Source organism: Tauraco erythrolophus, chromosome 9 (assembly GCF_009769465.1).
Source record: "Tauraco erythrolophus isolate bTauEry1 chromosome 9, bTauEry1.pri, whole genome shotgun sequence".
In the NCBI taxonomy this organism is placed as follows: domain Eukaryota; kingdom Metazoa; phylum Chordata; class Aves; order Musophagiformes; family Musophagidae; genus Tauraco; species Tauraco erythrolophus.
The window spans coordinates 34,413,318-34,440,927 of NC_141473.1; the positions used below are offsets into that span (position 1 = coordinate 34,413,318).

General features: G+C 49.1%; 1 protein-coding gene across 2 annotated transcripts in view; it reads left to right on the forward strand.

Moving 5' to 3' along the window:
• Positions 1 to 5,810: 5,810 nt before the first annotated feature.
• The window catches only part of ARID5B (AT-rich interaction domain 5B), a 119,380-nt gene continuing 97,580 nt past the window's right edge, over positions 5,811 to 27,610 (forward strand). Inside the window, exons 1-3 of one of the 2 annotated variants that reach the window (XM_086616785.1) lie at positions 5,811 to 5,831; positions 6,057 to 6,317; positions 18,305 to 18,530. In XM_086616785.1, the coding sequence (XP_086472911.1) occupies positions 5,811 to 5,831; positions 6,057 to 6,317; positions 18,305 to 18,530 (508 nt within the window). Of the gene's footprint in view, positions 5,832 to 6,026; positions 6,318 to 18,304; positions 18,531 to 27,610 lie in introns of those variants that run through there. The other variant, XM_086616784.1, reaches the window with a different exon arrangement.

Below are 27,610 nucleotides of genomic sequence, written 5' to 3' on the forward strand. Positions count from 1 at the left end.
TATATATGTGTAATGACATTAGGATGATAATATAGCTGTTTCTATTAGCTCTGTGGTATTAATAAGGTATGACAGAAAGTTATTTGATACCATTTGAAATCCCACTTGCATTTTCATATTGCTCTCAGATGTAATTCAGGGACTTGATTTTTATGAGTTATGGCTCTGATGTCACTTGTATTTTTGCCCGTAATAGGTCCCACTGGAGAAAAATTCATCAGACTCAATTAACAGCATCTGAAGAGTGTATCTTGGTTAGCAACCGACCAGGCAGAAACCGCGTGGGCTCTGCTTTAGCTGACCCATCACCCTGGGCTGCTACACGAAACCAGCTTCCCGGGGAGCGGGTAGCAGCCACCTCAGCTCGCTGTTACCCGGAGAATTAAGCAAATATTTCTGGGGCTGCCGAAGCGCTGGCTCTTCCCATCTCACAGCTGCACCCCTTGTCACAGGGCTCGTAACACTCCAGCCATCCAGGCACCCTCCTAATTTCCGCATTTTCCCGGGATCCGTCCCACCGCGGTTGTTTTTTTACAGTCTAATCTCTCGATGCTCAGGGATGATTATTTTTTGTAACCAGCCCCATCTGGGAAGCCTGGGGCAGTGGGGTGTTTTGTTGCAGGCGAGGTGTGAGCAGTCCTGGGGGTAGCTTAAAAACGTGATGCCAGGATGGCAAAAAGAAATGCAAGGTAAATAAAAATACTCCAAATGCACGTATGAATTGAAGGCTGGGATTTGAAAGCTGATCTCACGCGGAGTTTTATGCTCGGTTAGGTCACTGATTGGGGCTGGTGAATTTTTCAGAGGGAAGATAAATGCTCTGACTCCTGGTATTTTTAATACTTTGAGCTGGCGATTTGAACATCTGATCTAAAGGGCTCCCAAAGTGAGAGATTGATCCCAAAACCTGCTGAAGGGAACATGAGGCCTCCGGCAACTTCAAAGGTCTCTATGTCCTGCCCCATGCGCCGAGCGGGAGCAGGGGCTGGCATCGCCCTGGCCACTCCACCGTGGCTCCATCTCCCAGCCTGAGCGCTCCCCGTAAAACTCCTCCATGCATTACAAGCCTGGCAGGGAAGAAAGCTCCGAGTAGAAAACCCGTAAGTGAACCAAAGCACCCCAAGGCAGCGCCGGCTGGCCAGCCCCGGCGTGGGCACTGCCCAGCTCGCAGAGTGGGTCAGGCCGTGTTCCCCTCCGACCATAAAACCTGCCTTGAAGACTCCGATTGCGTCCTGTCTCCCAACATGCCTGACCACAACCATTTTTAATTGTGAGGCATGAAAATGAAGTTATTTAATAAATTAACACTTTGAATGCTTTTCGGTTCAACTTTGGCTGTCTATTAGGACCAGTCTTACTTTGGCTTCTACGCGTTCATTTCCAGCTACCGCTCTCTCTGATCCCATCTTATTTCCTTTGTAATCTACTGATCTTCTGTTGTTATCATTGCTGTGTTTTATGGTTTTGCGTTACTTTATTGACTCGGCATACCATAGGCTGCTTTTTTTTTTTTTCCCCTCCGCTGAAAATAGCCTTTTATGAGAAGCTTAAGCAAAAGCCTGGAATGTCCAAAGGAAAGCACAGAAACATTACAACATTTTGCACATTTCTTTTGGCCAGAGAAAGTTACAAAATATTCACGCACAGAAACTTATCCAGTGCCTGCAGGACAAAATCCAACTTTTGATTATATGTGGAATTTCTGCTATAAACAGGCTGTGTATTTTTTTTTTTTTTTAATGATTCTTATTTTGAAGAGTTTCTGGGGGGGGACAAGGCTCTTGTACAATTGATATCAGAGCAATGATGAACATGCATACCCTCGCTGCTGAGAATACGTACCTTTCTGCACCGCCACAGCCTCTCTTGCTATACCAATCAAAATGCTGCCAACATTAGAAACTTCAGCAGGACACTGATGGTCCTACCAGCCAGCAGCACTGGCTGAAGAGACACCATGGGCTGGGGGCTGGAGCTGCAGGGACGGAGGGTGAACCCCTCCTTTTGCCTGTGCTGGGCCCCCTCCCTGCCCCACGGACACTGGGGGGTCGCAGGGGAGGGACCTGCGGGGCGATAGGCAGATGGCCACACACACCTCGTCCTCTTCTGATGGCTGTGGGCACCTTTGCTTCGAGTGAAGCAAATCGGAATCTATGGGAGACTAGGTGTCCCCCACGAGTGGCAACTGGCCCTGAGGAATTGCCTTTTGCTGGTGTCCAAGGCGTGAAGCTGGGCCACTAGCTCACACTGGACACCAAACCCTCAGATAATCAAAGCTCAGTGAGAAGAAATCTATCTGCTTAGGCGATCATTTAGAGATCTGGGTCCTGAAGTGAACATCAGATGGTCCCAACATCTGAATTCTGCCTTTAGATGTAACACTTAGGGATGTAAGCTCAAGTATGGACTTTGGAGCTGAGGTCCCCCAGAATCTGGAGGTGAGAGGAGCCCTGCAGGCACTCCATGCGTGGAGTGGTGCCTTGGGTCATCGTGCTTAACCCCTGCCTCCCAGCCTGTCTGCATGGGCAAGCAATCCCTGCTGAGAGGACCAAAACGTGTCCTTGCATGGTTATCCAGTCTCACCACCTTCTTGATAGCAGTGATAATGCCATGGCTTGGAGGGGTGCCTGCTTCCCACGGAGCAAGATTGCGGCTGGTGGGAAGGATGGAGCGCTGCAACTATCAGAGCAGTGAGTGATGCTCCATGCAGTGGGCAGGAGCTCGGGGCCAGCACTGAGGCTGCTGGGGGTGCCCAGGCCCCAGCTGCTGGGGCAGAAACAAAGGGATTTGGGCACAAACGGAGATGGGAAGTTATCTTTGCTACTTGATTATATATTGTGGGAAAGGAGCAGCCCTACCTGCCTGAGATAAAGAAAATGAATAAACAAATAAAAACCTGTTTGTGCCCAATATAATGTAACAATCATTTGAAGACGGTTTTATCTGTGTGAGAATATAACCCTGATTAAACACACCAAGGTCGGTGAAAACAAAGGTGAATTGCTGAAGAAATGCGAGTTATTCCAGCTGGGAGTTCACTGGGGGTGAACTGGAGCAGCACTCCCTGTTCTGCGGGGATGTGTCGAGGTGTGGGTCTTGCTTGCATCACCTCCCATACCTACCCAGCCCCTGCAAAACATCCTTCCCGCGGGGAACTGAGTTCCCAAGCACAAAGCGTCAGACTTTAGTGCCCAGAAGAGCGGCTACCCGCAACTCTCCTGAGCTGTTCTGCTGGTCGTGCCCATCCAAGACGCACATGAGCCACCAGTGCCCGATGACAGCCCAAGCACTGGCACCTGCTGGCTTCATCTCTGGCCCACCAAACACTGGAGGCAAATTCCCCTTCCCTGGCGCTGAAGATGCCATTCTTCCACCTCACCACAGTGTGAGCTGAGAGGCTGCGGGGCCACAGACCAGAGAGACATGTGGGGCATCCAAGAAGGATGTAGGGCAGGAAAGATGAAACCTTTTACAAACTGGAAGGAAGAATTTATTTAGTATTTCCTCCAGAGGAACCAGAAGAAAAGCAGCCTCCTCCTGGACAAGCACCCAACATCCCAAGGGAGCCCAGAGGACGCACGTGCTGAGGATGTCGGGATGAAGTCCCTCACCCATACAGCACCATTGTGAGCGCTGCCCGAATTCCTGTACCTGCCCCATGCCTTCTGCCTGGGACCAAGTGAACCTTCGCCCACACCTCGCACACTGGTTGCTACTCATTCCCAGTCACCAAAAATCATCCCCCACGGCTTGCAGTGGGGCAAACCCTCACGCCCAGCGAGGTGCCCGGGAGCGCTGGGGCCGCCCCGGCTGTTGGTACCTCACACCCCACTTTACCAAATCCTCTGTGGCTGTACGCGCAACACGAGTCTGCTTTTGTGACGTGGAAAGCGCATTTCTATACTCAAATGTAATCAAAAGCACCGTGCATTCAGGCTCATTAGGGCTGCGGCCCCCCCCCCCCCCCCCCGACGCGCTGCGGTGCCCGCGCTATAGCCGGGGAGGCGGCGGCGGCGGGCGGTACAGCGGGCGCCAGGGGTCGCCCCGGCAGCGGCGCCGCCGCCCGCACTTGTTGCTGCCCCCCGCGCCGCGCTGTGTCGTGATGCACGCAGTGCTGACGTCACCGCTGTCGTCATTATTAAGGATTTTTATTTTTTTATTTGCAGCTTTATTTATTTATTTCCATCCCCGCCGTTTCGCGGCGGCAGGGCCGGACCTGCCCCACTGGGGCGGCTTCGAGCGTGTGTGTCCCCTCTCCCCCGCCCCGGCAGCAGGGTCCGCGGAGGGGGCTTGGGGGGGAATAAGCCCAAAAAGGGAGAGAAAGTGCCAATATTTGGGACCGGGGGACAGGTACCCGCGGAGCCGCTTCGCACCGTTCCACCCCTCCCCGGAGGAGCCGGGGTTGGCTGCGCTGGCGCGGAGCGAGGCAGCACCCGCGGAAAAGACGGGAAAGAACAGAATCCCCCCCAAAGTGACCAGCCGTCACTGCCCGGGGGCGGGTGGGGTCCGTGGGCGCGGAGGGCCGCGCACCGCCGCCGGCCACAGCAGCATCTCCCGGCGACGATGAAAACTCTAGGGGCGATGCAGCTCTAGGGGCCCCGATGAAAACTTTCCATGCCCGGCGCTTGTGGCCGGCCCTTGCGCGGGTGCGCAACCGGGAGCGGCCCCCCGACGCGGCCGCTTGCCCCGCGGAGCCGCGGTGCGACCCCGCCGCCCGCCGCCCGGGCTGTCCGCGGCTGCCCGCGTTGGCGCGGGGTCGCGAAGTCTCCGCGGGATGCGCAGCGCCCGCGGCTCCCCCCGACGTGCGGCGCCGCCGTGGGGTGGGCAGGGCGCAGGTGAGACTCTGCCCCCCGACCCTGGGGCGCGTAGCCGCCCAGCGAGCCATCCCGCGCCCCTCTGCGCCCGCGGAGCCATCCGGCGTCCGCGGTGGCGGCTCCGGCAGCGCCCAGCTGCTCAGCAGTGCCGGCGCGTCCCGCGGCGGGCTCCGCGGGCGCGGAGGGAGCGCGCCGATCCCCGCCGCCACGGGACTCGCCTCCCCGCGCCCCCTCCCCTGGTTTCGTTTTTTCTGGCCGAGCCGCGTCTCTCCGCGCAGCGCGGCGGCGCATGAATATTGATGTGTTTATATAATCGATAACCCACTTTCCTCCTTTCCCGGGGAAAAACGATAAATAAATTAAGGATGAGCCGCCTGCCCTCAGAGGGCCGCCGGGGCGGCCGGCCGGGCCCGCCGGGAGGGGGGACCGGGCGCGCAGCCCCCTCTCTCCGCGCCGCTCCGCGCCGCTCCGCAGGGCCCGGCGGTGGGAGCGCGGCGGCCCCGCCGGGCGCGCGCGGGGACGAGCAGCGCCCCTCGCGCCGCAGGAAATGGTCTTTATATTAGACATATACAGGCAGGTCCTGTCAGATCCGCAGCGCGCCCGCGCGCCCTTTCGGCCCCCCAAAAATCACCGGGCGCCGCGGGGGCCCCCAACGCCGGCCCGCCGCCGCCGCGCCGCCCCCCCGGGGCCCGCCGCCTCCCCGCGGCATTTTTGCCGGGCCGGGGCGGGCGTCGAGGGGCCGGCCGGCGTCGGGCGGCGGCGTCGGCGGGGCGCGCCGGGGCGTCGGCGGGGCGTCGAGGCGGGGGGCGGGCGCCGGGGGGGGGCGTCGCCGCGCGCGGCGGGGCGGGGGGCGGCGGCGGCGGCGGGGCGGCGCGGGGGCGGCGGCGGCGGGGGGCGGCGGGCGGCGGGGCCGGCTTTGCCCTGCCAGGACCTGCCGGGCTCCATTCACGCCAACAAGTTTGGGAGAATGTTGAGTTCAATCACGCCGGAGCCGCGATGGAGCGCAGCGCACTGCAGGTACCGCGCCGCCCCGCGCCGCCCCGCGCGCCCCGCCCCGCCCCGCGCCCGCCGCCGCGGAGCCTCCGCGCCGCTGCGCGCCCCCTCCCCTCCCCACCGCCCTCCCGCACTCCCCTCCCTCCTTCCCTCCCCTCCCTCCGCCCGCCCTCCCTCCTCCTGCGCGGCGCTGCGCGGCGCGGCGCGGAGCCGGCGCTGATGCCGCTGCCGTGTTGTTGTTCCCCGCAGTGGGTCGGCGCCCCGTGCGGCTCGCACGGCCCCTACGTCTTCTACAGGGCGTTCCGCTTCCAGCGCCGCGGCGGCGGCCGGGCGCGGGTCCTCTCCCTCGGCGACTTCTTCTTCGTGCGGTGCCGCGCGGAGGAGCCCGCCTGCATCGCGGAGCTGCAGCTGCTCTGGGAGGAGCGCACCAGCCGGCAACTTCTCTCCAGCGCCAAACTTTATTTTCTCCCCGAGGACACCCCCCAGGGCAGGACCAGTGACCATGGCGAGGTGGTAAACGCAGCGCCGGCCCCCCCCACCCCCCGCGCCCGTCCCCACCTGCATGCCCGGGCTCGGCTACCCCCCTGCTCCCCCCACCCGCGTCCCCCTCCCCGCGGTGCGTGGCGGGGCAGCGCGGAGGGGCAGCGCCGTCGGGGCGCTCCGGTGCGCGCTGCCCGGGAACTTGTGCGGGCGGGGCAGGGGATGGGGGGGCTCGGGTGCGGGGTGCCCCCGGCCCGGCGGGCAGCGGAGTGCGTGCGGGGCTCGCCCTGCCCTTCCCCGGCTTCGTTAACAAGAACAACGAAAAAAACCCAAAAGACACAGAAAAGAGGGGAAAAAAACACGTTGGGGGGGGGGGGAATTCGATATTGTTGGGGGCTTTTTTTTAGTATTCGATATGTTTAAGAGGGCGGAAATTACGAAATGGAGGCTGAGGGAGATCAAAAGCTATGGAGCTGGCAGGGACGTGTTGAATAAAGTGATAAATGACAGGTACGGGAATAATACATTCAAATAACTTGCAGATCTGCCTGGGCGTATTTCGGAGCCGCCGCGCGGCCGGCGCAAACACGCCGCGCGCCGGCACCCACCGCCGGCGCCCGCGCGGCCCCGCCGCGGCTCCGCGCGCCCCCCCCGCACCGCCCGGGATGGGGCCGCGGAGCCGCGCAGGTTGCGCCCCTCCACCCCCCTGCCCCGCCCCGGGCCGCCCCTCCCCGCCCCGGGCCGCCCCTCCCATCCCCGCTCCCTGCCGTTATTTGCTTTTCAGATGGATCGCTTGGGCACGGTCCGTGGTTGGGGAGGGGGAAGGATGGGGGGTACCCTCCTGAGGGCTGCCGGGGTGGGGAGGGTCCCCGAGAGGGGCTGGAAGCCAGGCGCGGGGGGGTGGGGGTGAAGTGTTTCAGGGGAACTTCTGCTGGAGGTGCCGGGGGGGTGTAGGTACAGGAGGGGCGGCTGTCCGCAGGGGCTGTTTTCGGAGGCACGCGTGGCTATAGGTGCTATAGGTGCCAGCGCGGCCGTGTGCCCGCACCCACGCGTACGCAGTTGAAACGCGTTTCAGAGCCACCTTCGCCCGCTGCCGCCTCTTTGCTTTAATTTTCTGTGCGTGCCGCTGAGATAAGGGAGCCTTTTCCTAAGAATCAGGGAGATGACAGTGAGAAATGGATGCTCTGGAATTGCCCGTGGTGACTGTTTAAAACTGTGCCTGTGTGTGTCTCGTGTGCGTGTGTAAAATGAAAGATATTTGGAAAGGGGGGGTGGGGTGGGGAAAGGGACACAAATCATTTTAATACGCCTTAATGATCAGCTCATGTTACTGTGGTAGGAACATCAGAGAAAATTAATCCTACCATTACGAGTGAAACGCTGCTCCGGTACGAGAGTTCTCAGCTGCGTGTACCTTCCTAATAATATGCACAATTTTATTTATTTTTACATGCAAACACCGCTAGTAATTAGCCGTGTGATTATGCTTGTGCATTTCATTGGGGCTTTAACTGATGTCATTCTGCATTATTCAACCATATGAAAACAATTTTCAATTAAGATAATGGCACGCCTTGAAATTATGCAAATGCCGGTCGTGTTGTGTGGAATAATTATGACAAATGTAAAGCAGGTAAAAAGTTTCCTAATGCAGTTGTGTTTTACACCCCGGTGATGTCATTTCCCCTCTGGCCTAAGTTAGTCATTCATTAGCAGAGTAGCAGCAGCAGCAGCAACAGCAACAGCTCCGAGTGATACTTCTCTGGCAGGGAGCCTACAGAAACCGGCACTGAGAGCCAGGGCCTAGAGAGGGCAACATAACACTCCCATTAAGAAATGTACTTTGTTTTCACTTACTCCATTAACTTGTTTATAGGCATCGGAATGATTTTTTTATTATCGATTTTTAATAGTTTGGAACGATCTGAATTCCGCTCAGGGACTCGCAGACGGCCGAGGAGACAAAAGGCTGGGTGCTGGCTGGCGCTTTGGGAAGCGCCGTCCGGGGGTGACTGGCTTCGTCGGCGCCCAGGGCGGCCGTTTCACCAAACCGCCCCGCAGTCGCGGTTCCTTACATAAATGACGTCCCCGTCTGTCCCCAAAGCGGTGGCAGGGCCACCTCTGGGGTCGCAAGGCTTCCTGACTCCGAGCTGGGCTCCTGCTGTGGGAGGAGATGCAGCTTTCGGGTCAGAGGTGGCTTTTAGCCATCAGGGGAGACCTTATTGGTGGTGTGCGGGGTAAAACACCTTGTCTTGCATTCGGGGAGTGGGGATGAAGTAACCGGTGCTTCGACACGTATTGTGAACATGGGGTGTCTGCGGCAAGGGGCAACAGGGGCGCTCGCTGTCAATCGGATTGTCAGTGAGGGGGCCGAGCGGTCGAATGGCGGGCCCGCCATCGAGCCCACCGGGGATTTAGGCATAGTCACTAGCAGCTACCTGTGCCAGCAGCGTGATTAATAGAAGCAGCTTGCTGCCTGTTTTCCGTAATAGCAGCATTGACACTATGACAATACTCAGCTAGTGGCTGCGAGGAGGGAGGAGAAGCGAGGAGGTATGTAATGCTTCTGTTACTCAGAAATTTCTGATGGCGTATTTTATCTGATTGCCAAATGTTTGAGCTAATCAGTGATAAGTGTAAATATAAGTCTTTTTATAGCTAGCTGAATTAATCATCCGGACTTAAATATAACCCTGACTGCTGCTAAAACTGGATGTTTCTGTACGCTGGGGCCCAGACCCAGCGAAGGGTTCAGGCCCAGGTGTGCTTCTGCCGAGGTGCCCCTCCCTCCACTTTAAGGCTGAGCATCCCCGTCAGCACGGCGGAGAAACTCTCCTTTGGCCCCAGAAGCCAGCCAGAGTTTGCTTCTTGAGGAGTCTCAGTGGCTGGCAAACGTGGGATGGGGCCGGTCACACGCTGCAGGCATGAGCGCTCTTGGCCCCCCGATGCTTGTCGCATCCTGGAGCAACACGCATGGAGAGGCTGGGACCAGCTCTGGCATCGCGTTCAGACTGGTGGCCTTGCTGCGCAGGAGCAGCGGAGACTTTTTTGTGAGAGCGATGGTGCCTTTCGGGACGCGGTCAGGTGAGCGAAAAGAGTTCTGCTCTACTTGGCTGAAAACTTTGTTGCTGCTTTTCAAGCACAGGGGCCCAGGTGTGCTGCCTCTGCCCTTGCCGTCGAGCCCAAAAGTTGCAGCAGGTGCAGCACTGGTCGGAGAGTGGGAGCAGCCTTTGCCCCCCTTCCCTCCGGCAGGGAAAAAGTGACTGTTCTCTGCTCCTGGGAGAGCCACCATCTAAATGGGGAGAGCATCTCTTTTGCCAGAGGAAGCCACCACCTTGCCTTTGGCTGCTCCTGGGCCAGCGCAGTCCCTCATGTTGTCTCCTGCGTGGGAAAGGAAGACCTCTACGACGACAGGTGCCTCGTGGAGGCAGGGCTCTGAGGAGGATGCTCGGGGGGCTGTGAAGGTCCTGAGGGAGTGGCTGTAGGAGCGCACTGTTGTGCTTGAAACAGTTTCATGGGGTGTGTGTGGAGAGCAGCCCCCCAGCTTCGCTGGTACCCGGCGCTGGGAGAAGTGGGTGCCGACTGGGTGCTGGCAGAAAGACCCTGCCCAGTGTCCTGGCGCAGGGCGAGGTGGGCTCAGCCCCTCAGCCCTGCAGCCCACGGGGTCATGGCCGAATCCTTCTCTGACTCATTTACTCCTCCCCGCTCCACGGGGTAGTGTGGGGCTGTGGATCGGCTGACCTTTGCAGAAGCAGTTCTAGAGCAAAATGCTTGTTAGTGCCTTGTATTTTTGTGTTTCTGAAGGTGTTGGCGTTAATTAGACTGGGCTTAGAAATATATATCAAAGCCACTGTTCGTTAAATCCAGGGATGGTATTTGATGCGATGTGTAGAATTCCTAAAAAACCCCAAACAAGCAACTAATTTATTTTGGCGTGACATTCGCTGCACTGCCCTGCGTCGTCCTGAATGCCGCTTCTGCTGAGGCTGGACTGTCTGTGGGGATCTGCCTTTGGTTCATTCATCAGGAGCTAAGTTTACTACGAACTCATGTTGATTTCATCTCTTCTCCCAAACTGGGGATCTGATGCAATGCTTTTCGCCTTGCAAATAATCCTTACTCATGCAAGTAATTTACATGAGTAAGCGTTGCTCATACAGAGGAGAGGAGAGAGCTAGTTTCCTGTAATTATTTCCCCAGCAGTATTTTGCATTTTGAGACTAACTGGGGGAGAGAAGAAAAAAAAAAAAAAAAAAAAGAAGTAGTCACTCCATAAATGTATGTCATTTATAATTGCAGAAGAGATTCTTCCAGAAAGTTAAGGGAGGCAGCGGGTTTGTTCTTTCTTCATTTCGGAACAGATGCGCACGGCATCCCTCGAAAGCCCGGTTCGTTTCCGAGGGGCTCTCAGTGAGCGAGGTCCTACTCCAGCGTGTAAAGGTAGCAGAGGCTCACCTGAGCACGGGTTCTTATGCCGCCAGGGGTTTATTGCCACCCCCCTTGAAAAATGTGCTACTCCCTTTGCATAGAAATAGATTTTATTTTTTTTTTTTTAGAGAGAGAGATGTAGGAATCTGTACGCTCTTATTTGAAATGAGAACAGCCCCGTTTTAGTCTCCGCGGTGTGTGCCTCACGCTTGTATCTGTCAACACTGGTAATGACAACACGTTTCAAACATGCAGATTATGATTATTAAAGGGTGCTTTAAAAACCATGCTAATAGCATCAATCTCCAATGTACACTTGCTCAAATTAATTCAGCTTTGGAAATCAGGCGCACTGTAATAGCAGTGTTAGAGAAATGGCATTTGTCATAAAATATCATGGTTTTGGTAATTGCATATCCACTCTGTATATTTTTATCTCTGTCACCACCAGTAGCATATGCTGGCAAAGGAAGGAGAGGGCAATGATATTACTCAGAGAAGCCACATGTTGCTAGCCATTAGCCAGCAATCTGGCGTATCTGGTCACTTAAGGCAGATTCCTTTTTTTCATTATTTGTTTTTTTTTTTTTTCCCCTTTCCCTCTGCTTCCCAGTGCATTCAGACTGTAGAATACACCCACTGCTCTCCAGAGTTGCTGTTCCCAGTCTGATCAGTGGCACTAAACATTAAACTCTTGTCTTTGGAGAATAATAGGCCTCACATGGTACACCCTCAAGCATGTTGAGATACTGTGCAGGCTGGAAAATAAAAATGTTCTAATTGTGTCTTTTAAATAAGCATAGGAGTGAATTAATTAGACTATATTTTGTCTTTAGTTGCTTAGTTACACAATAGTATTCCTAAGCACAAGTAAGATAAATTGGCTCTTTTTGTGCTGCTTGTCCCTTAATCATAATTACTGTATTGCTCAGGAGAGTAACGCATACATAGATTTTGCATTTTTAATAATATTCAAACAATATGCGAATGATGCAGAAAGTATGTTCTGATTCAAGCTCTTATATGCTTTTATTCGGGAAGAAGTTCTACTGCTATGGGAGCAATATTTGCATTAGTTGCTCAGAGATGTAGTTCTGGGAAATACATAATTGAAATATTCTTGCAATGCTTGTTCTGGCCCTTTCATTCGCATTCAAAATAACAATGCCTTAAGTCTCCAAACAGTCATCCACTCTTGATTTAAGAGCTTTTCTCTTTGTGTGTGTGTGTGTGTGTTTGTGCGTCTGCAGTGTGGGTTCACACCCAGCGTTAACCCTGCAGAGACTAGACGCTCGCGTGATTCATGGTGGCGTATCAAGTCGAGCTTTTTATTTTGTAGCTAAAATGCAGTCAGAAGGTCAGATGAACATCGGCATTTTATGGCATTAATCCAATGACCTTAATGCTTGGCAGGCGTCCATGTTTCTATGCGAAGGTGCCCGGGTTATAGATAATAAAAGAGTTTGTTTTCATTTTCTGGATATTTTAATCTGTCTTTGCAAAGCGTAGCCTCGGGTTTGGGGGGCTTCAGGCTGCTCTCGGGGGCCAAAACTTTAATATTCTTCCTGGGTTGTTGAGTGTTAGCTGCTAATGATGGGCAGATTGATATAGATACTGAACAATGGAAGGTTCTGGCAAGAAACCCCCTAGACATGCTCAGTGAATGTATGTGAAAATTGGCTCCATTGTTCTGCTGTATGAAAAGCAAGTAAATTATTTACAGATATTTGCTAATTAAAGCACATATTGTTTTACCAGCACAATAGAACACAATATAACAAAAGACAAAAGAATAAGCTTGCATAATTTAAACCTCCTAATGCAATGTACTCCTTGTTAAGAAAAATATAATTATGTAATCTACGAGGAAAGCTTTTCGTACTGTTACTGTAGTAGGCAAAATTAGGAATGAATTGCCTGTCAACTTGCCTAAACTAAAACAAGTCTTCGAGATCTGTGAGCTATCTGATGGGAAAACATTTTGACTGAAGCCTATTTTCTCTTTGGTCAGAACTTCTATCTGCAATGACAGATATAAATTCAATTTGAACCTCTGCTCAGGAGCGGGAGGAGGGAGAAAAAAAACACCCCAGAAATGAAGGAGGAGGCTCGCAGGAGAAATGTCAAGTCTAGCTGCTCACAGCCATCCCTCTGTGTGCTCCATCTCCACTCCACTTCTGGCCCACGTGTACCAGCATCCCACAAAGCATCCTACAGCAGCGTGGTGCTGCTCTTGCCCGGGACGTTCTGCGTGTCTCGCTTTGGAAATACTGAGTCACATGGAAAAAGCTGCTTGCTAATAGAAGGCAAAGCGAATACCGTAGGACTTTACGTGTTTCGCCTGTGTCCTTCATCTTGGTCTCTTCTCTTGGGTTTTGGACCCTGGTAGGCAGGATGAACATGTTGGGACGTAGCGTTCTCTGTCAGTGTGAGTTTCAGACAGCTATGCATGGTTGTGCTTAGGCTGGGGAAATATCGCAGTAGGCTGGGGAAATACCTGTCACCTCAACTTAACGAGATCATTAGAGCCCTTTAAAGTAATTAGCAGAGGATTAACAGATGAAAGGTTCTGCCTTGGCCCCTTTAAAATTCTCCAGTGTGCCAGGTGAATTCCTGGGCCATGTGTGTTTCCATTCTTAAGGCTCTCCCCGCAGGTTCACGGGTGGAGAGCTGTGGTCTCCATAGGTCCCTGCATGCCAGCATCTCTGGGGAGCATCGCAGGCCCAGACCCTAGCGGTCAGCTCCACTCTGCGCATCCTTCGGGACACCTCTGCCTGCCCTGGGCTAGGGGATGCTAGATGGCACCAAATGAGGCGCTTGGGGCAGGTAGGGGGGAAAGGGAGCTACCCCTGCCCCTGCCCATGCTGAGTGCTACAGCCTCCTGTGGGACTTCCCTGTCACTAGGTGATCCCACCTGCAGAATGGGAGCGGCAGTTCCTGCTGGAGCCTGGCAGAGGTGTGCCCTGGATCCCCAGGTCTGCAGCCCCCTTAGAAAGGCTGTGCTGGAAGAGTGACATGTAATGTGGGAGCGAATGGCAGGAGAGTCCTTCAAGTCCCTTGTAGGGAGGCTGAACAAGTCACTTCACAGAGCCAGACCTTTTCTATGATGCAGCCACAGTTTTTAGCAAGTCTGCCATCCTGCAGTCTTAAAACCCCCCATGTATACCCCACGCAGGCCGCAGCAGGCAGCAGGGAGATGGCATCTCCTTACTCTGGAGAAAGTCTCTGAGAGCAAAGCACTCTTGGGCAAAAGTTCCCTGCCCCTTTAGAGCTGAATATGGTCCCTGGAGGAAGGCTTGGGTGAAGTGCTGCTTTTGTAGGAGATGACTCTGGAGACCTGGGTTCAGGCTCCTGAGGGACTTTTGGCAAGTGGGTTAGGGCTGAATTGAAATGACATGGTTTTCATCGCTGTCCCAAAGCCCTGGTGGCACCTGTATGGCAGAGAAGAGCTCTGGGCTATAGACTCTGCTAACAGGGCCTTTGGGTTTGACTGTGCTGTCAAGTGAGAGTGATGGTACTTTCCTCAGACACCCAAGTGAATGCATTGCTACAGGAGAGGTGCGTATTGGAAATAAGCCCCCTCCTTCCTTTCTCCACATCTGCAACATGAGCTTCTGCTCCCGAAAGGGATCTAGAGCAGGGAACCGGATTCCCAGGGTGAGAACTGCATTGTTGCGCAAGGTTCGGGAAGGTCCTTTTCACCTAAATCGCAAAAAACTAAAAAATACATGGGATGTAAAAAAAGCCCAGAATAATAGAGGCCTTTTGATGCCCAAATGAAATATGCAGTTCTGTTATCCTCGGTGAATGCAGTCCGTAAGAGTCACACTGTATTTTTTGCTCCCGTGGATGAATGTGTTTTCTTCGGCAATGTACTGGGTCGTAAAATATGCATCCCCAGCCATCTACTGTGCTAAAGGTTTCAGTAAAAAAGCTTGAAGATGTTTTCTAATGCAAATCGTACTGATCAGATAAATGACATGCGGTGTCTCCTGTAATTATCGGCGAGAGTTTTTACAGTACATCTCCGGTTTCTCTCTTGGCCACGTATTTGATGTTAGGAGACAGCCAAGCAGGTGTTCGACTCACTTGTGCCCTCCAGAATTCCTTAAATGACCTCTGGAAGCACTGGAGTGAAAACAGTCTCAGCACGTCAAAATTTTGAGATATCTCAGTCGCCGTAATTCTTTTAAGGCTGCCTCGGCGTCTCTAAAATATAAATCTTTCCTAGTTATTGGCAATGAGTGAGGAGTTGTGACGTACCTTGTGCGGGTGTGCAATCAAGATGTACGACCTCCCTGTGCTGCCCCGTGACTCCCTGCCTTGTAAGAGTTAATATTTCTTCTAAAAAATAATTATCTACTTTAAACTATTCTACCTGACCTCTTTCCCTGAATGTAAGTATTTCAACCATCTGCTGAGTCAGGCAATACAGCATTCTGTGCTTTCAGGAGGCTGTGATGGTTGCTTAGACAACAGTGACATAATATTTAAGCATAACGGCTCTCGAGAAGATACTGTCCCCTTCTCCCTGGACGACTTCTCTGAAAATGCAAATCCAATACACTCTCAAAAACACAAGAGAGGGATGAGAAGCGTTTGTATCACCATCTTTCTTAACCATCTATCCATTTCCCACTTGATAGGTGAAAGTATCGTACTTTGCTCAGAAGTCTTGTAAGATGTGCTAAAATTACGGGCTGACTAGATAGCTGCTTTTATAGAAACAGAAGAAAAAGTGCCTCTTTTTATAGTCAGTGCTTATCTCAAGATTTAGACAACTTTGCGGCTGAGAAAAGCCTTGCCATTGGTCGATCAGTATCCGAAAAAGTGCATCTGAGATAAATCTCATTCCTGAGCAGAGCTGAAATCAGCACTGGCTGTTTCCTCCTGCAAACCTCATCTTGGAAAAAATTGTAATTAAAGACTTAACCATGCAATGGAGATCTCATATCACTTCAGAGCATAGCTAATACAGTGCGAGTTGGTTTTTGTATAGATATAAATATATGTGCTGTACGTGACGAGTGTTTTTTCGTGTTTACACAGATATAATTATGAATGACATGAAGGTTATAAAGCAGATTTCTTTCATCTTCTAAGAGTTTGTTAGTCATGTGTCACCGTGTACTTGGGTTTTATTTATTTAACATCAGTATTCCTTTGGCATCTCGTTGAGAGGGTTTCTCCAGAGGGGCTGTGGCAGTGGGTGATACTGAATGGCTGTGGGAGCTCCCCTGGCTGACGGAGCCCTGCTTGTCCCAAAGCAACTTCTGTTGTGACACTGGGCTGCGAGATGTTTTTGCTTAACAAAAAAAAAGGAGAGAGACCTTTTTGTCACCTGCTGCTCCAAAAAAAAATAGTAAAAAAAATCCCCACAATTCGTAGTTTGGGTGTGCTCCCCCCTGCCCCCCAAAAGCTGCCTCTTCCACTGCTCCTGCCTCTCCGGTTCTCATGGCAGCCTGGGCAGAGCCGGTGAGCGCACTGGCATTGCTTCATCCTTCTTAAAGTAAGCTTTGGTTGGTTTTGTTTTTTTCCTACCCCCTACCCCCCCCCCCCGTGTACACATCGTGTGCGTGTGTGCGAAGGTTGTATTCTCGAAAACAAGTTTATTCATTGATGATGTAATAGTGATTGTACTTTTCTTTTGGTTAATAAATTGTCTGCTCAGCTTACTTTGTATGCCAGCCAAAATTAGTCATACCAGTTCTTGGAAAGGATATGAAGAAACTAGTAATTGAAATCATAATCATTTGATCATGAGAACTATTTAGAAAAGAATATTTTAACAAAAAACATGTCTGATCTCCAAGTAATTTTTTTTATTAAAATAGATTTCTCTAGCATTGAATATTAGAAATTTTCTATTAGCTGGTGATGGTATTCAATATCCTAAAAGAGGACTTTGTCCAGAAATTGCTGAGACTGTCTACCGGCAGGCTGATATTTATATTTATATGTATTTTTTTTTCCATCCTGACATTTAATAATCACCATGTAGTAGCTATAAAATGCATAGCAACTACAGCTTTTTTTATTTCAAGTGGATGGTGTAATGAAATTGGGTGAAACCATCCATTGAAATTGTACTTTGTAGTACCCAGTGCTTGTTTACAAAGTATTGACGTTTGTCATAAACAGAGATTTAAAACCTCACTGTTATTGTTTGTTGTTCAGTGGAAGCTCTTGTGCTGTGCAATGATAAAGGAGAAGATTTTATTACAAGCTTGCTTAGCATATAAGCATGCTGTTTGTTTCTGACCAAATATTTGTTACTGCACTAAATGTAATGAAGGTGCCTGCTTATGAAAGGATTTTGTATTATATAAGGGAGAGTGGAATATCAGATCTGCTTTTTTACTGGAGATACTTCAGGTTTTGTATTGTGTGTAACTTATCACAATAAAGCTTTTTTCTTTTTTTTTTTTTTCCTATTGAGCAGTATTTTATTTCCTGAGGAATGTGTTCAGTGGAAAAAAAAACAACACACGGAGAGAATCAATCGTGCTTCTCTCTTTGTTTAATAACTCAAAGAATTTCTCTCCCCTTTGCAAATACTTGTGTTTATTTGAGAGAAAAATTGGATCCTGTTTTATTTATTCCAAGAACCTGTAGCCTTATTTAGAGCTAGAAATGTGCGGTGAGCAAGGTGTGGTGTGCAGCCAGCTCTCATTACAGCATAAATTATTTCTGCTGTTTTAACTAAAAAATCTGGAGTGTATCTTGCTGGATATGTATGTATGCTTGTTTGTTTATTTTTTTGAGGCTTTCTTGAGCCCTTGCTCACTGGAGTCAGCTATAAAGCATTCTGCTTATTCATCATGACTGAGAGGAGTTGATTGTTTCCTGGAAGGATAAAATTCAGCAATTAGAGCTGTTTAATTCAAGTGTATGTTCTGGAGGCTAAACTAAGTTTAAGTGCTTTTCTTAGAATGTATGTTTAAGAAGGGAAAAAAAATTACAGTTCTGATCTTGAAAAAGGTTTTAAGAAACATGAGAACGTGCAAGTTTCTTTTGGTGGGAAGCACATAACATTTATGTAGTATTTCTTTTGGGATTACATCACAGTTTTATTTAATTTTTAGGACAAAAGTTAAATTCAATATTTGTGTATAAGCCAAGGGAAAACGTACCATAAACACAGGAATTTTCTGGTGAGTCAGAGTTCCAAGAATCTGAGATTTACTTAGTCCATTTATTTCAGGACTAGCTATAACCATTAGTCATCCAGCCATGAATTTTTACATTTGCAGCTAATTGCACCTAAAAAACAAACTTTCCCTCAAGGCTTTGGGTTAGACAGAATGTGATTTGGCAACCTGCATTTCAAATGCCTTTTAGGATCATTGCCCCGGTCCTAGAAATCGTCTTCAGATCATGTGTATTTGCTTTGAGTAAACAACTAATATTTCCACTTAGGTAGCAGGAGGAATAAATGAAGTACTAGCTTTTCTGTGTTACAGAAAAATTAATCTGCCAACAGCAAAATAGGCTTTTCCAATAGCCTATGGGGGGTGGTGTTACGGGTTTATCAGTCATTGTGGAGCCCCGCGTGACGTGTCATGTTCTCGTTTGACTGCTTCTTGCAGGATGAAGTTATTGCTGTTTCAGAGAAAGTTATTGTGAAGCTTGAGGACTTGGCAAAATGGGCACAGTCCGATTTCTCCAAGTGGAAGTGTGGTTTCCGGGCTGAGCCGGTCAAGCTGATGGATGTGGGGAAGAATGGACAGAAGGAGGCCTTGACGAGATACAGACAATCCACGCTCAACAGCGGCTTGAACTTCAAAGACATCCTGAAGGAAAAGGCTGACCTTGGTGAGTATCCCTTGCTTTCTCCTGTGGGGAGGGGCCCATGGGTGAGCGTCTTTCGAAGGCAGATGAGCCCGATCCTGCCAAGCCGTCGCCGATTCCCAAGGTATGTCTGTGCTCCGGGTGGAGGTGTGGTGCTGAGATACCGGAGCAGAATGGGTGGCAGTGGTGGTGAGCTCATCGCAGGCTCCTTTGAGATGAGCGTGGGGTGATTCCGTGGTACCGGTCTGCTCTGTAGACATGTCCCTGAGCACTGAGGCTCAAACCCTGAAGATGTGTGCACAAGTAATAGTCCAGGGCTCTCCTGAGGCTCTGCCAGCGGGGGATCAGGTCAGAGCCATGCGTCATGGGGAAAAGGAGCCTGACATGTCATCCTGAGCCCTCCTCTGACAGGCCAAGAAGAGCAAAGACCTTTCACTTCTCAATGGCCCATGTTTCAGCAGCGCAGCATTGTCACCTGCTTCTGGTGCTTGTCCTGTCTCCATACGGTCAGCTGTGTGTCTCGTTTGGTAGAGAGGTGTCCCTTCCATAGCCTTCCATGTTGTTTCCTTGAGAGCTTTGTGTCACTATAGACATATACATATACATACATAGCATAGACCTCTGCGAGCGCCCCACTGTTCTCTCCAGATAGACCTCTGCTTTCTTTCCCTGTCTGTTTTTAGGGAAGGAGATATTAGCTCTGCTGCTTCGGATAGTGGCAGACAGGCTTGCAGCTCAGGGGCTGCTTTGGTGCGCAGACACTCACACCTCTAAAATCCATGGTGGGGGCCCAGGGTCCGAGGGAGACGCGTCTCTTGTTGGTAAACATGCCTGTTTGTGATATTAGGACCTTGGATGTGTAATAGCTGTCGGAGATGGCACTTTGAAATGCACCCCAGGGACGCTTCTCTGTTGCACCAAGCTTTTAACAAATGTTTCGAGTTTGAAGAGCATCAAATTTAAGCAATAATGCGTGGAAAGGTAAGAAATTAAAAGCTAAGGCTGATGCATGTGAGGAAGTGCGTTTGTACCTATGTGTACAGGAGATGCAGGGCCAAGTTCAGTTTTGTAATGGGACAACTGTTGGCGTCAAAGCCAGGTTACACTAAACTGAAGATCTGTCTTGGAGGATTTATCTTCTGCATCTCATTTTTCTGATCTTATCAAATGGTGAAGTGATTTTTTCAATCTCACACTTCGCCATTAAATATGTAGGTTGGAAGATTAAAGTACAATTGGAAGTTGATCTTATTTTTCTTTACATCTCCAGGAAAATAAATGACCCATGCAATTCTTTCTCTTTTCCTTTGCTTTTCTGTTTCTTCTAGTTCATAATTACATGCAGTAATTTTCTCTGGTATTGCCCTGGCATCTTCTTTATGTGCTGCGTTTATTTGCATTTGTTTGTTGTGTCAGAAGTATTTTAATGTTTTTCAGACAGAACTTTTGTGTGTTAATGTTTTCTTGTTTTTGTTTTCAACAAACGAAAAAAACCCTTGTGGTAAGTTACGAAATTGCTATTATCTACCCTAGGAGCCAAAGAAAATTATCTTTAAGCCTAAGCTTATAGTTGCATGTTAAGCCTTTGAAAATAGGGGTTATATGGAAAACGCTTATGGAATGCAAACTATATGGTGTAATTTTGACAACCCACATTCTGGTGTTGCTCATTTTTGGTTGGTGGCTCTGGCTGTTGGTTTTTTTTTTTTCAGTAGAAAAGGGTATTTTGACTAATGTTTGGTTATGATTGCCTTTTTCTTCTTCATGACTGATTGGTGGGAGTGAAACCAAAGGTTCAAGAAGACCTATAGGTGATTAGGAAGTTGATACAGACAAATGATATAGCCTATGAAAGGCAATCGCAGAAGTTTCTTAAATCTAGTACTAAGATGATTTTTTACGACTTGAAAGACCCCAAAATTTAAGCATATTTTGCTTCCCAGATCTGAGAAGAACTCAGAAGAACAGTGATCTTCGCTGCTTGTGAAGCGGCCCTCTTTGGTTGTGTCCTGTAAGCAACCCATGAGCCCTTGTGTTTGGCTTGACTATGGGATGGAGGTTTAACACCTACCAAGTGAAGAAGATTTTCTTCTCTCATTCTGAGTGGTTGGTCAAAGCTGACATTGCCGTCTGGGAATTGCCGTCTCCCTAGCTGTAGGCAGAGGCAGCAGTAGAACATGCAGTGTCCGAAGCATAGAGATTTGAGCTGCCCATGTGGTATCTTCTCTGCTGTCAAAATGGCAGGTTTAGTGCCTGTTACGACGTGCGCCTGCAGACCTTTTCCAGTACTCAGCATCTTGCCAACAGAGCAACGCTCAGCTGCAGTCATCAAAGATTTACTAGCAATAACTTCTGCAGTAGGTCTTCAGCACGATGGGATGGGGTAGTTTTTTTCTCTTAAAATAGGGTTGTAAACTGTGAGGCAGCATCGTGCACTGTCATGCAAAGTTCTCTCAGGTGAGAGCATCAGCACAGCTATATTAGCAAGGTTAATCAGCCCAAATGGAGAGATGATCTCCTGAACTTCTGCAGCTTCTCACCACTGCAGCACCATTCGCTTCCTACTCAGGTACTCCGTGCTGGTGAGGTGTTTCACAGACGGATTCCTCACGTGAGTGGGGTGGCTGCGATGGGGCAGACTGCTTTGTACGGAACTTGGATCTGAAGGGAACAAATCCCTTCTTGTGCTAGTCTGGCGGGCCATGCATGAGTCTGCTAGTGACGCCCACCTTTAACCCTGGCTGTAGATGAGGAAGTTGCTGAACCAGGTGTTGAAAAGTCCTAGATAAACAAGGTGATCTCCTGGACCCCTTTTCTCCTATGAAACAGCATGTTTCCATTACGGAAGAATCCCATAAAAGTGAGTAGATTCTGAAATTTTTCCTACTAGATGTTTTTGAACCGAGCTGTAGAAGGTAGTAGGAAATTATATCCCTACCAAAGAACTCGAAAAAACTTTACAGAAGAAACAAAATCAGTTTTCACACACTATGAAGGAGTGGCGAAGGGTGAAATAACCCGGATGAAATGAGAACATGGCTGGTACAGAACCACAGAAGTGGCACTGTGCAAACACAATTAAACACGTTGCTGCTGGGAGCAGGGCAGCTTTAAACAATAACTGGGCAAAGCGGGGCCTCGTGCGAGCAGCATATACCCTGTACCATAGGCTCTGTGGCACTCGCTTAGCCAAAACTAAGGCAACACCTGGTTAATCCACAACCTGGAGAAACCATGCCCCTGTAATTAAAAGCTGACCCTAATTCAAATTCAGTAGTTCTGTCTCCTTTTTTTTTTCCCTCTGTTTTTTATCTTCTTTTTTTTTCTCTTTTCTTCTCTTTTTTCCTCTTATCTCTTTTTTCCTTCTTTCTTGTATTCTCTTTTTTCTCTTTCTTTTCTTTTTGCCTTTCTCTTCTGCAGAAACTGTTTTGGTTTTTTTCTGTAAAATGCCATTGTTTTTATCACTAGTGAATTATGCAGAACTTTTCCTTAGGACTGTATTAAATAAAAGATCTAGCAATGGCATTTTTTTGTGTGAGCTTCAAGATTTCAGCCTGAAAAATGATTTTTAAGAATTACTTCTTTCTGCCTGTTGAGGTATTTATGTTATACATTCTGTCTTTTTCTACAAATATGTCAATATTGAAAGCTAGCAGTTTATGTCTTAAGACTATTTATAGCTTTCTGAATATTTCTTTCAAATGTTGAGAAAAATAAAGAATAACAACAATGCAGCATATAAAAATAGAGTTGCTCAGGAATGTATTATTCATAATGAACATGAGAACCTGTTTTTCCAGAAGAATTGGTCTGATTAAATCATTCACTACTAAGGCCGCTAGTTATTTATTTTTGTCTTTAGAATTATTTAGGGAGTTTTTCTTTGTAATAAATGGACTTGTATACCCATATTTGGTAAACCAGTGGGAAGTCACCAAATGAGGAATTATTTCATTTTACAAAATTTTTAGCAACTAAGCAATGTAAACAGTATCGGTTAAATATGGCAAAGTTGCATATTTGTATTCCTTGGGCTATAGTTCGAAAAAAAAATTCAAATTATTTTATATAACACTGCTTCTTACAGACTTCCTTTAAGTGAAGTATGAAAGCTGCAGTGTAAGCTTTATTGGTCTATAAATATGTCATTATAGTTGGACTACATTTATATGCTTTGGATTGTTGTTTAAGCCAAGAAAATATGTCTCTACAGGTTGACTTTTTATTGAAACCCTTTGAGGCATACAACAGAATGTATTTTAGGCCAAGGTTATTAAAACAGCATTTTCATTTTTGCAGCAGACTCATTGTCAATTATGCTGCCACAAACTGTCTGTGGATAGGCAGTTATGAATGGTTTAATCTCTAAATGTGTCTTTAGAAAAAGAAATAAAAGATAGAGGAGTCAGAGCTGAAATTGAGAGAAGAGACTGAGGGGAAAATGACTGAATTTAGTGCTCGCCAGCTCTGTTGGTTCAGGTTAGGCTGTGGCACTGCCTGGGTTTAGCCAAGGAATAAATGGCCCCTGTGCCTGCACTGGCTGGGAGAGGTGGGAGCTGCCACTGGCCCTGCCGGGCAGTCAGCGTCCCTCTGGCTCACGACTCTGTCGTGACAGAGCTCTGGGTTTGGGCCTTAGACTCCCATTGCCAACCTTTTTATCCATCCTTTACGAGTCTTTGTCATGCCAAAATGGGTGGTTGAGGTCGCCACGCTGTGGGCACTCCTGTTCCTGCGCTGGCAGCATTAGTAGTGGGGATGAGCGAGTTCTGGTCCTTACTGAAGAGATTTTTGATGCAGTCATTCCTTGCTCATTTGGGTCCAGTGAGGGGGAACCCAAAGAAAATTTAGCAATCAGTCCTGTACTGTCTTTCATTCCCCACTGTCATGCGTTTGGAGGGCTAGAATCTGGGTCTTTGTTCTCTGTGATGTCTGGGAAAATGAAATACTACTAGCTGAGGTTCATATTTTAGCAGTTGCTCTTTTCTGGTCCATAGGTGGTTTTCCAGCAGTTGTTTCCTACTTCACTCTTTTGAACCCTCCAGCAGAGCTCGCCGGGCAGGGACTCGATGCTGCAGGACTGGCTCACCCTTGTTTCCTTCTCTTCTTTACTGGTCTCATAACTTGCATAGCTTCATGGAGATCCCAGCTCTTCATCAGATCTTCTGTTGCCATATAAGTTGGCTGATCCACAGCAGATGGCAGTGAGTTTGGAGGGAGAGGCAGGGCAGGGATGAGCTACCTTGCAGTGCAGTGCTGACCCTTTGGTGCCCAGGAAGCCGCTGTGCCCAGTCCCAGCGGGCACGAGGCTGTGACGTGACCTCTTCTGATCTCACTTACCAGTGTCCTTGCAACAGACGTGACTTCTCCAGATGAAGATTATGGAATTGTAATGTAGTCAAGCTATAATATTATCGAAACTGATAATCTGCAGCTGTAGTGTGCTCAGACATTCGCGGTGGCTTCTGAACTGGCACTGACTCTTCTTTTTCATTGTTTGTCGCGTGCTGCTGAGTTCAGGCTTGCCTGGCTTAACTTGATGCAATAATTTTCTGACCAACTAATTGTTAGCTATTCAGAGTACAGCTACTTCGGATATTTTGTGCCTAAGTCATGCCTTTAGCTCTCTTCCCCTCCCCTTCTTCTCTGTTTGTCTGCACTCTCTGCCTCTTCCTTGCACCTTCATGTCCCCATTGCCCTAGCTGAATGCCATTTTGATCTTGATAAAGCTCCTGTAAGTGTCCCATTATCCCATTTTCCCCTCTCTGCCCTTGTGCACCGTATGTTGTTTTTTTGTCTCGTGGGTCAGAGTGACCTCCCTAACTCATTTTAACCAGCCCAATTGATACAGCTCTTTTGCCGTAGATGAGGCTATTACATGACTTGTCTGTTGTGTTCCATGGAGCCTGAATGGAGGAGGACAGCTCCCTTGGGAAAAAGGACTATTGGCCTGGCGTTTTCTTCTGTCTTTGTGCAGCCCCTAGCACATGCTGGCACTGCTGCAGTGGAATGAGAGCACCGGCAGGCTGTGGAGCAGGGCTCTTGGGATTGCTATTCAGAGAGACTGTGGAACAGGGAGGCTTCCTTTGGTTGTACATCTTTTGATTTAATTACTACTGATCTTTAGTGTTAACATGTTCAAAATCGGAGATAACCTGAGGTGCTGGGCAGACAATTTTGCCCGGCCTTGCATGAAGAGGGCAAGATAAATGTTTATTATTTGTCAACCAGTTGCTTTAAGATAGCTAATACTTGTTGGCTTGTTGGCTTTAGTTGCTGACTGCCTTTTAAATGCTGAAAGGTGATGCTGTTATTAGGTGTGGTGCAGCCCCAATAATCCTGTGATAATGACGTATTTTCTCCTGGAGGTGACTCTATCTCCAGTAGCATTTTGGGGCTCCCCCTCCTCACTTGCCTCTCTCTCTTGAGTCACTGCTGCTCTCCTTTCCACCTTCCCCGGCCTCCACGGGAGGAGGTTGACCAGGTCCTCGGGAGGTTGTCTGTAGCCACCTGGTCCTTTCTGAGGCCACGTGTTTGCCTGAGCGATGCTGGGATGATTTAAGTGCTGTTAATTTCTTCCTTTCTCTGAGGACAGCCTACTTCATTACAGAGGAAGCGTATGGGGGTGACAAAAACATTTTAATATGCAGCTCTGACTATGGAAGCCTTTCATTCGCCACTGGATTGTGTTGAGCCGCATCTATTTGTGGCTCTTGAAAGGAGTTTTAACACCACACATCTCAAACTTCAAGCGTGCCTTATCAAAGAGATAAAATTTGGATTTCTTCTCAGACTTTGACCCGCCTTTGAGCTCTTATAAAAGGGGGTGGTAGCGTTGCCCCTGGGAATTGAGGAGGTGGGTATTTTGTTCTTTGAAACGTGGAAGATCTGCCAAGAAAAGTAAACAAGATCCCACGTAACTTCTCTCTAGGTAGCCGCTAAACACAGTGCCTGTTCCCCACCCCCACCAGTTCCTGCAGCAGGAGCAAGCTAACATGATTATCAGAATTGTGCTGATAGCAGTTGTCACTGTGTCAGCATTTTCAATTATGTATTGGTATGACAGGGCACTTTGTCGTTGGTGTAGAGCACAGCCATTTGCAATTGCAGTTCTGGGCTGTTCAGAAGCATCAGGGAAGGAATCGCTGCTGCAAAACAGGAGAGGAGGAAGAGTTAAATTTTATTGCCTTGTGAAGCTAGAGGGAACTGCCCCACGTTCTCCTAAAACTGAAGTTACAGCAGTTTGCACCATCAATAAGAGTTTTGTTGCAGCCTCTGGTTGAAACAGGAGTAGCCTACGTAATTAGAAAATAATTAGATAAAAAATAAGTACCATTCACAGATGGTGTCAAAGCAACCAGTGTGGGATAGTATCCCTTTAAAAATGTTTGACAGCTTTTTTATATTTGTCTGTTTTTAGCACCGAGATTGACCTTGCCAGGCTGTGTAATAACCCACATGTGTCTGCTCTCCAGGATTTTTTCCCTTCTAGTCACTGTTGGATCTTGCATTTAATTCTTACTGACCATGAGGTTTTGTTCCAGTAACTGGAAACGTGTGCCTCCTGGTGCAGCGCCGATGTGCTCTGAATCTGACTTTATCTCAAATGTTTGTCTTTTTCTTTTCTTTTTTTTCTTTTTTTTTTTTTCCTTTTTTAACTTTTGGGTTTAGAGGGTGCTGTTTTCCTCCCCAGCCTTCCCTCTAGTTTCCGTCCCTGCCCGTATTGTTTCTGGGTCCCAGGGGGACCCACTTTGGGACGTCTATTGTTTTGTGTCCCTGCGCTTCCCTTGCCCAGCGCCGTGGAGGGAGGTGATCAGCAGTCTCCTCTGTGTGCCATGGTTGCTGTTTAGAGCTGTCCGTCCCTCATAGAACATCAACACCTTTTTCCTGCATTGTATCCTTTCCACGCAGCCAGCCAGAAATTGGCTGAGTACCGAGATCTGTAAACTGAGCACCTATATAACGTTGTGGTATAGTTGGGTGGGCCCCAAGGATGTCCTCTTTTCCTACCTGGCTGCTTTCCTGTGCTGTAATCTGTGCTGCCGGAGCCCAAGATTTGGAGTCCTGTGGTCATCTTTGACTCCAAGTACTCTGTTAATCAAGTTGAAGCTGTCTTCACTCCAGCTCGTGAATCATTCTGGCTTGTGACCTGTGCTGCCACGCTGAGATGCTCAGACTCTTCTGTGGGTGCTGTTGACACCATGGCCAGATCTGGGTGTCAGTTCCCTTCTAGGGGGAAGGAGAAAAGCCATAACCAACTTATTCAGCACCTCCCTTCCAAGTTGCTCTTTGTTACTCCCATGGCCAGAAAAACAACTTGCCTTTTGCTTACAGGTGCACTGTGACCTGCCGGGCCTGTCATGATCTGTCTTCCTAAATATCTTGGGCCAGTTCTGACTGCTGTGTTGCAGAAATGCTAGCAGTTGTTCTCTGAGAAACGATATTCATCTTCTTATAGATGACCTGTCTCATGCCATGGGAGTTTGTCAGAGAAAGCATCCTTCGTGCATATGAGATTGAAGGAGGAGACTTGCTTTTTCTCCTCCTCTGCTCACAAAACCATTTGCTAGGACAGAGGCACGCAGGAGCAAAAGCTGGGCTACCCCCTAAGCTGTATGGGGCCATGATGCCAGTGAATGGCTATGTTAGCATTTATGGGGACCTCAATGACAGCAGGTGATGGGCCCTCAGCTTGCTGAGGTGGAGCTTTGCCTGGGCAGGCAAGGGAAGGTGGGAGATGGTCTGTCTAGAAAGAAAAGGAAGGTGTTGGACCTTCCCACCTCGGAGTGTGGGAAGGGGCTTGGCTCCAGCAGCTTGAGTGGGCAGAAGCAAACCTGCCTTCCCAATGTGGGCAGCCAAGGACACAGCGTTGTGTGTCACCTTTGTGAGTACCAAGAGAGGCTGAATGGGGATGGGTACACAGGAGAAAACTGTGGTTCTGACATCCTTGCCCTTGTTGAACTGAGTTTTAAGACTCTCGGTATGAATATTCTGACTGCTTAATCTCTTTTCATTAGTTTGGTTCATGCTTGTCTTTGCTGGCTTGGTGGTACTTGCGTGGTGAGATCACTGATAGATGAGGGTGTTTGGGAAGGGAAGGGTTAAAC